Source organism: Dendrobates tinctorius, unplaced genomic scaffold (assembly GCF_039654945.1).
Source record: "Dendrobates tinctorius isolate UK_male_01 unplaced genomic scaffold, ASM3965494v1 ptg000236l, whole genome shotgun sequence".
NCBI lineage: Eukaryota > Metazoa > Chordata > Amphibia > Anura > Dendrobatidae > Dendrobates > Dendrobates tinctorius.
The window spans coordinates 4,816,357-4,826,477 of record NW_027361903.1 but is presented as its reverse complement, the minus strand read 5'-3'; the positions used below and the strand labels follow the sequence as shown (position 1 = coordinate 4,826,477).

General features: G+C 54.5%; 1 protein-coding gene across 3 annotated transcripts in view; it reads left to right on the top strand.

Moving 5' to 3' along the window:
- The first annotated feature begins 15 nt into the window (after positions 1-15).
- NHLRC2 (NHL repeat containing 2) overlaps positions 16-10,121 on the top strand; it is a 76,557-nt gene continuing 66,451 nt past the window's right edge. For all 3 annotated transcript variants that reach the window (XM_073556634.1, XM_073556633.1, XM_073556632.1), the window contains exon 1: positions 16-197. In XM_073556634.1, coding sequence (XP_073412735.1) covers positions 35-197 — 163 coding nt within the window. In that variant the 5' untranslated portion in view covers positions 16-34. The remainder of the gene's footprint in view (positions 198-10,121) is intronic.

Genomic DNA, 10,121 nt, shown 5'->3' with positions numbered 1-10,121 from the left:
ACATACAGCTGTCAATCATAAGAGGGGGAGCAAGATGGCGGCTTGCAGCCTAAACGATTTGCTGGAGTTACAGAGCCCGCTGGAGGGCGCCCTGCAGGAGGCGGAGACTGAGGAGAAGAGGCAGCGGCTGGTGCTGGAGTATCTGGAGAGCGTGAATGTCCGGGCGGCCGCGCTCAGGGCGCCAGACTTCTCCCCAGGTACCGAACTGCCGGCAGGATTGTGGGTGTAGATATATGAAGCATCCAACATGTTTCCTCTGTGTGGAGACTCTGCCCCATCACTGTTTACTGCCCGGACCTCACTGTAGTGTCATCGCTCAGCCCCGCAGCAATCAGCAGATAACAGCACATAGCATTATCCTCCTCCACCATCTGTACAGGGGGCACAATGCAGTCAGGGGGTAACGTCCTCCAGGAATCAGCAGACCCCGATAACAGCACATAGCATTATCCTCCTCCACCATCTGTACAGGGGGCACAATGCAGTCAGGGGGGTAACGTCCTCCAGGAATCAGCAGACCCTGATAACAGCACATAGCATTATCCCCCTCCACCATCTGTACAGGGGGCACAATGCAGTCAGGGGGTAACGTCCTCCAGGAATCAGCAGACCCCGATAACAGCACATAGCATTATCCTCCTCCACCATCTGTACAGGGGGCACAATGCAGTCAGGGGGTAACGTCCTCCAGGAATCAGCAGACCCTGATAACAGCACATAGCATTATCCTCCTCCACCATCTGTACAGGGGGCACAATGCAGTCAGGGGGTAACATCCTCCAGGAATCAGCAGACCCTGATAACAGCACATAGCATTATCCTCCTCCACCATCTGTACAGGGGGCACAATGCAGTCAGGGGGTAACGTCCTCCAGGAATCAGCAGACCCTGATAACAGCACATAGCATTATCCTCCTCCACCATCTGTACAGGAGGCACAATGCAGTCAGGGGGTGACATCCTCCAGGAATCAGCAGACCCTGATAACAGCACATAGCATTATCCTCCTCCACCATCTGTACAGGGGCACAATGCAGTCAGGGGGTAACATCCTCCAGGAATCAGCAGACCCTGATAACAGCACATAGCATTATCCTCCTCCACCATCTGTACAGGAGGCACAATGCAGTCAGGGGGTAACGTCCTCCAGGAATCAGCAGACCCTGATAACAGCACATAGCATTATCCTCCTCCACCATCTGTACAGGGGGCACAATGCAGTTAGGGGGTAACATCCTCCAGGAATCAGCAGACCCTGATAACAGCACATAGCATTATCCCCCTCCACCATCTGTACAGGGGGCACAATGCAGTCAGGGGATAACATCATCCAGGAATCAGCAGACCCTGATAACAGCACATAGCATTATCCTCCTCCACCATCTGTACAGGGGGCACAATGCAGTTAGGGGGTAACATCCTCCAGGAATCAGCAGACCCTGATAACAGCACATAGCATTATCCTCCTCCACCATCTGTACAGGAGGCACAATGCAGTCAGGGGGTGACATCCTCCAGGAATCAGCAGACCCTGATAACAGCACATAGCATTATCCTCCTCCACCATCTGTACAGGAGGCACAATGCAGTTAGGGGGTAACATCCTCCAGGAATCAGCAGACCCTGATAACAGCACATAGCATTATCCTCCTCCACCATCTGTACAGGGGGCACAATGCAGTTAGGGGGTAACATCCTCCAGGAATCAGCAGACCCTGATAACAGCACATAGCATTATCCTCCTCCACCATCTGTACAGGGGGCACAATGCAGTTAGGGGGTAACATCCTCCAGGAATCAGCAGACCCTGATAACAGCACATAGCATTATCCTCCTCCACCATCTGTACAGGAGGCACAATGCAGTCAGGGGGTGACATCCTCCAGGAATCAGCAGACCCTGATAACAGCACATAGCATTATCCTCCTCCACCATCTGTACAGGGGCACAATGCAGTCAGGGGGTAACATCCTCCAGGAATCAGCAGACCCTGATAACAGCACATAGCATTATCCTCCTCCACCATCTGTACAGGAGGCACAATGCAGTCAGGGGGTAACGTCCTCCAGGAATCAGCAGACCCTGATAACAGCACATAGCATTATCCTCCTCCACCATCTGTACAGGGGGCACAATGCAGTTAGGGGGTAACATCCTCCAGGAATCAGCAGACCCTGATAACAGCACATAGCATTATCCTCCTCCACCATCTGTACAGGGGGCACAATGCAGTCAGGGGGTAACATCCTCCAGGAATCAGCAGACCCTGATAACAGCACATAGCATTATCCTCCTCCACCATCTGTACAGGGGCACAATGCAGTCAGGGGATAACATCCTCCAGGAATCAGCAGACCCTGATAACAGCACATAGCATTATCCCCCTCCACCATCTGTACAGGGGGCACAATGCAGTCAGGGGGTAACATCCTCCAGGAATCAGCAGACCCTGATAACAGCACATAGCATTATCCTCCTCCACCATCTGTACAGGAGGCACAATGCAGTCAGGGGGTGACATCCTCCAGGAATCAGCAGACCCTGATAACAGCACATAGCATTATCCTCCTCCACCATCTGTACAGGAGGCACAATGCAGTCAGGGGGTAACGTCCTCCAGGAATCAGCAGACCCTGATAACAGCACATAGCATTATCCTCCTCCACCATCTGTACAGGGGAACAATGCAGTCAGGGGGTAACGTCCTCCAGGAATCAGCAGACCCTGATAACAGCACATAGCATTATCCTCCTCCACCATCTGTACAGGGGGCACAATGCAGTCAGGGGGTAACGTCCTCCAGGAATCAGCAGACCCTGATAACAGCACATAGCATTATCCTCCTCCACCATCTGTACAGGGGGCACAATGCAGTCAGGGGGTGACGTCCTCCAGGAATCAGCAGACCCTGATAACAGCACATAGCATTATCCTCCTCCACCATCTGTACAGGAGGCACAATGCAGTCAGGGGGTAACGTCCTCCAGGAATCAGCAGACCCTGATAACAGCACATAGCATTATCCTCCTCCACCATCTGTACAGGGGGCACAATGCAGTTAGGGGGTAACATCCTCCAGGAATCAGCAGACCCTGATAACAGCACATAGCATTATCCCCCTCCACCATCTGTACAGGGGGCACAATGCAGTCAGGGGGTAACATCCTCCAGGAATCAGCAGACCCTGATAACAGCACATAGCATTATCCTCCTCCACCATCTGTACAGGGGCACAATGCAGTCAGGGGATAACATCCTCCAGGAATCAGCAGACCCTGATAACAGCACATAGCATTATCCCCCTCCACCATCTGTACAGGGGGCACAATGCAGTCAGGGGGTAACATCCTCCAGGAATCAGCAGACCCTGATAACAGCACATAGCATTATCCTCCTCCACCATCTGTACAGGAGGCACAATGCAGTCAGGGGGTAACATCCTCCAGGAATCAGCAGACCCTGATAACAGCACATAGCATTATCCTCCTCCACCATCTGTACAGGAGGCACAATGCAGTCAGGGGGTAACATCCTCCAGGAATCAGCAGACCCTGATAACAGCACATAGCATTATCCTCCTCCACCATCTGTACAGGGGAACAATGCAGTCAGGGGGTAACGTCCTCCAGGAATCAGCAGACCCTGATAACAGCACATAGCATTATCCTCCTCCACCATCTGTACAGGGGCACAATGCAGTCAGGGGGTAACATCCTCCAGGAATCAGCAGACCCTGATAACAGCACATAGCATTATCCTCCTCCACCATCTGTACAGGGGCACAATGCAGTCAGGGGGTAACGTCCTCCAGGAATCAGCAGACCCTGATAACAGCACATAGCATTATCCTCCTCCACCATCTGTACAGGGGGCACAATGCAGTCAGGGGGTAACGTCCTCCAGGAATCAGCAGACCCTGATAACAGCACATAGCATTATCCTCCTCCACCATCTGTACAGGGGGCACAATGCAGTCAGGGGGTAACATCCTCCAGGAATCAGCAGACCCTGATAACAGCACATAGCATTATCCTCCTCCACTATCTGTACAGGGGGCACAATGCAGTCAGGGGGTAACATCCTCCAGGAATCAGCAGACCCTGATAACAGGACATAGCATTATCCTCCTCCACCATCTGTACAGGGGGCACAATGCAGTCAGGGAGTAACGTCCTCCAGGAATCAGCAGACCCTGATAACAGCACATAGCATTATCCCCCTCCACCATCTGTACAGGGGGCACAATGCAGTCAGGGGGTAACGTCCTCCAGGAATCAGCAGACCCTGATAACAGCACATAGCATTATCCTCCTCCACCATCTGTACAGGGGGCACAATGCAGTCAGGGGGTAACGTCCTCCAGGAGACAGCAGACCCTGATAACAGCACATAGCATTATCCTCCTCCACCATCTGTACAGGGGCACAATGCAGTCAGGGGGTAACATCCTCCAGGAATCAGCAGACCCCGATAACAGCGCATAGCATTATCCTCCTCCACCATCTGTACAGGGAGCACAATGCAGTCAGGGGATAATGTCCTCCAGGAATCAGCAGACCCTGATAACAGCACATAGCATTATCCTCCTCCACCATCTGTACAGGGGGCACAATGCAGTCAGGGGGTAACATCCTCCAGGAATCATCAGACCCCGATAACAGCGCATAGCATTATCCTCCTCCACCATCTGTACAGGGAGCACAATGCAGTCAGGGGATAACGTCCTCCAGGAATCAGCAGACCCCGATAACAGCACATAGCATTATCCTCCTCCACCATCTGTACAGGGGAACAATGCAGTCAGGGGATAACATCCTCCAGGAATCAGCAGACCCTGATAACAGCACATAGCATTATCCTCCTCCACCATCTGTACAGGGGGCACAATGCAGTCAGGGGGTAATGTCCTCCAGGAATCAGCAGACCCTGATAACAGCACATAGCATTATCCTCCTCCACCATCTGTACAGGGGGCACAATGCAGTCAGGGGGTAACGTCCTCCAGGAATTAGCAGACCCTGATAGCAGCACATAGCATTATCCTCCTCCACCATCTGTACAGGGGGCACAATGCAGTCAGGGGGTAACGTCCTCCAGGAATCAGCAGACCCTGATAACAGCACATAGCATTATCCTCCTCCACCATCTGTACAGGGGGCACTATGCAGTCAGGGGGTAACATCCTCCAGGAATCAGCAGACTCTGATAACAGCACATATCATTATCCTCCTTCACCATCTGTACAGGGGGCACAATGCAGTCAGGGGGTAACGTCCTCCAGGAATCAGCAGACCCTGATAACAGCACATAGCATTATCCTCCTTCACCATCTGTACAGGGGGCACAATGCAGTCAGGGGGTAACGTCCTCCAGGAATCAGCAGACCCTGATAACAGCACATAGGATTATCCTCCTCCACCATCTGTACAGGGGGCACAATGCAGTCAGGGGGTAACGAAGTCCAGGAATCAGCAGACCCTGATAACAGCACATAGCATTATCCTCCTCCACCATCTGTACAGGGGGTACAATGCAGTCAGGGGGTAACATCCTCCAGGAATCAGCAGACCCTGATAACAGCACATAGCATTATCCTCCTTCACCATCTGTACAGGGGGCACAATGCAGTCAGGGGGTAACGTCCTCCAGGAATCAGCAGACCCTGATAACAGCACATAGGATTATCCTCCTCCACCATCTGTACAGGGGGCACAATGCAGTCAGGGGGTAACGAAGTCCAGGAATCAGCAGACCCTGATAACAGCACATAGCATTATCCTCCTCCACCATCTGTACAGGGGGTACAATGCAGTCAGGGGGTAACGTCCTCCAGGAATCAGCAGACCCTGATAACAGCACATAGCATTATCCTCCTCCACCATCTCTACAGGGGGCACAATGCAGTCAGGGGGTAACGTTCTCCAGGAATCAGCAGACCCTGATAACAGCACATAGCATTATCCCCCTCCACCATCTGTACAGGGGGCACAATGCAGTCAGGGGGTAACATCCTCCAGGAATCAGCAGACCCTGATAACAGCACATAGCATTATCCCCCTCCACCATCTGTACAGGGGGCACAATGCAGTCAGGGGGTAACGTCCTCCAGGAATCAGCAGACCCTGATAATAGCACATAGCATTATCCTCCTCCACCATCTCTACAGGGGGCACAATGCAGTCAGGGGGTAACGTCCTCCAGGAATCAGCAGACCCTGATAACGGCACATAGCATTATCCTCCTCCACCATCTGTACAGGGGTACAATGTAGTCAGGGGGTAACATCCTCCAGGAATCAGCAGACCCTGATAACAGCACATAGCATTATCCTCTTCCACCATCTGTACAGGGGGCACAATGTAGTCAGGGGGTAACATCATCCAGGAATCAGCAGACCCTGATAACGGCACATAGCATTACCCTCCTCCACCATCTGTACAGGGGGCACAATGCAGTCAGGGGGTAACGTCCTCCAGGAATCAGCAGACCCTGATAACAGCACATAGCATTATCCTCCTCCACCATCTGTACAGGGGGCACAATGCAGTCAGGGGTTAACGTCCTCCAGGAATCAGCAGACCCTGATAACAGCACATAGCATTATCCTCCTCCACCATCTGTACAGGGGGCACAATGCAGTCAGGGGGTAACGTCCTCCAGGAATCAGCAGACCCTGATAACAGCACATAGCATTATCCTCCTCCACCATCTGTACAGGGGGCACAATGCAGTCAGGGGATAACATCCTCCTGGAATCAGCAGACCCTGATAACAGCACATAGCATTATCCCCCTCCACCATCTGTACAGGGGGCACAATGCAGTCAGGGGGTAACATCCTCCAGGAATCAGCAGACCCTGATAACAGCACATAGCATTATCCTCCTCCACCATCTGTACAGGGGGCACAATGCAGTCAGGGGGTAACATCCTCCAGGAATCAGCAGACCCTGATAACAGCACATAGCATTATCCTCCTCCACCATCTGTACAGGGGGTACAATGCAGTCAGTGGGTAACGTCCTCCAGGAATCAGCAGACCCTGATAACAGCACATAGCATTATCCTCCTCCACCATCTGTACAGGGGGCACAATGCAGTCAGGGAGTAACGTCCTCCAGGAATCAGCAGACCCTGATAATAGCACATAGCATTATCCTCCTCCACCATCTGTACAGGAGGCACAATGCAGTCAGGGGGTAACGTCCTCCAGGAATCAGCAGACCCTGATAACAGCACATAGCATTATCCTCCTCCACCATCTGTACAGGGGGCACAATGCAGTCAGGGAGTAACGTCCTCCAGGAATCAGCAGACCCTGATAATAGCACATAGCATTATCCTCCTCCACCATCTGTACAGGAGGCACAATGCAGTCAGGGGGTAACGTCCTCCAGGAATCAGCAGACCCTGATAACAGCACATAGCATTATCCTCCTCCACCATCTGTACAGGGGCACAATGCAGTCAGGGGGTAACGCCCCCCCCTGCCGGTCGCAGTCACTCCACGCCGGGCAGTCACCCCTTGCGAGGCCACGCCCCCCGGGGTGATGCGAGCACAGCGGGCGGAGCCGCGACCGCCGAGGCCATGCCCCCCCCTGCCAGCCACAGCCACCACGGGCAGAGCAGAGGCCCCTTTGCGAGGCCACACACCCCCGGGTGACGCGGACGTAGCGGGCGGGACTATGGCCGAGGAGGACACGCCCTCCCCGCATGCCGCAGCCTTTGCAGGCCGGGCAACACTCGGGGAGGCCTCGCCCCCCTCACGGACCACCGCCGCCACAGTGTGCCCACCGCTCGACACTGGCAAGGCCGGCCACTCCCCCTCATCACCCAATGGTGGCGGAGCCCCCTGCACGGACCCCTTTTTGGGTCGACGTGCCGGAGACCCCGCTCTCACCACGGGCGCCGATAGGGGAGCTACCAGCACCTTGCACCACTTGAGCTGCGATTTAATTGCTGGATCGCCCTTTCTTGGCTTCTGGACCCCCACCAGCGATCCAGACCTAACGGATCTGTACGTGGGGGGCCCAGAAGCCCCAGCACTCGCCGCCGGAGGTGCGGCCCTGGCTGTACCAATTTTACCTGGTGCCAGGCCAGCCCCCCCTGCCACTGAGGGCTGAGCCCGGACACCACCAACACCACAACCAGCACCGACCTCCATGTCGCTGCCCTGGTCTGAACTGTCACCAGATGCGACAGTCAGGTCACAACAGTCATCTCTCTCCCCGCTCCCTTGCTGCGGACCCACCACAGGGCCTGAGCCGGGGTGGGTAGCGGGTTCCACACAGCGGGACAGAGGGGCCCCGGGAAGAGGAGCAAAAACCAGTTGTTCCTCCACGCCTTCAGAGGCCTTACGCCTGCGCCTCCTGTTTCTTCTCCTCCCGGTTGCCTCATCCTCCGGGCAGACCTCATACCCAAACAACAGCGTGCCAAACCGTGCTGGGGATTCCATCTGCCGTACTTGTTTAAGGATGACGCAGCCCCCCTCAGAACTACTCCCGCTCCCTCCATCCTCCCCCTCGCTCCCGCTTTCCTCCGTGTTGCTGGAGTCCAGCGGGAGGGCCACCTGCTCGGGGGCTATCCCGCTGCATGTTACGCCTGCTGGTGTCCTTCAGGTCTTCAGGTGGAGGTGGCCCGGGTGTGGTGTGGGCGCCATCTTGCTCTTCCTCCTCCTCGCTTTCCTCCACCTGGATGGGGACTCCTGACCCCCCAGGAGACCCACCGGCTATGGCCCTGAACCGGTCCTCGTTGTGAAGCTTCTCCTGGAAGGGGCCGCTGCCGGCCATGATGGTACTTCGCCGGTCCTCCAGGGCCCGAATCTCCCCTTTCAGCCGCTTGACTGTGGCGGCGACCTCCGCTCTCTTTGAGGCAGGGAGCCTGTTCTTACTGATGACCTGGGCTCCCTCCAACTCCCCCCGGAGTCTCCTGAGCTGCTTGCCGGCCTCCTCGTACTCTGAGAGGTGGGCATGGATGCGGGAGGCGTAGGCGGTAGCTGGCTCTCCCGCAACCTTGGAGCCCCAGATGTTAAGGGGGGGCCCCGCCTCACCTCTGCCGGCTGCTGCACCTCCGGGGGAAGGGCCCGCCACAGCCTTCACTTCAGGGGTCCCGGACCCTGGAGCCTTGCGGCCCCCTGGGGTCCGCTTTTTCCCCATCCCTGGGTCTGGCTGGCTGTGCCTTGGGCCTCCTGATGGTGGATGAGGCCCCCCCACCCCCAGCTGGCTTGCCGGGGGGTGGGAGCCAGGGGCACAGCCCCGGCGCTCTGTCCCAGGGAAAGTCCTCTTTCCTGGGAAGGGGGCAGATGGAAAGTCCTTGCATGAAAAACCTCCCTTCCCAGGAGCTTGGCAAAACCCCAGCCTGCAGACGCTTAGCTGCGACGCTCCTCCTCTTCCTGGGCGTGTACAGAGCTGCACTCAGTATGCTGCTGGTGCAGTCACTGTGTACAGACATTACATTACTGATCCTGAGAAACATCCTGTATTATACTCCAGAGCTGCACTCACTATTCTGCTGGTGCAGTCACTGTGTACATACATTACATTACTGATCCTGAGTTACATCCTGTATTATACCCCAGAGCTGCACTCACTATTCTGCTGGTGCAGTCACTGTACACATACATTTAATTACTGATCCTGAGTTACATCCTGTATTATACCCCAGAGCTGCACTCACTATTCTGCTGGTGCAGTCACTGTGTACATACATTACATTACTGATCCTGAGTTACATCCTGTATTATACTCCAGAGCTGCACTCACTATTCTGCTGGTGCAGTCACTGTACACATACATTAAATTACTGATCCTGAGAAACATCCTATATTATACCCCCAAGCTGCACTCACTATTCTGCTGGTGCAGTCACTGTGTTCATACATTACATTACTGATCCTGAGAAACATCCTGTATTATACTCCAGAGCTGCACTCACTATTCTGCTGGTGCAGTCACTGTGTTCATACATTACATTTCCTGAGTTACATCCTGTATTATACCCCAGAGCTGCACTCACTATACTGCTGGGGCAGTCACTGTACATACATTACTGATCCTGTGCACACACATGCCGCCCTGATGTGAGTTCATTTTCCCCTTCACCGTCGATGTCTGATGAACTCCC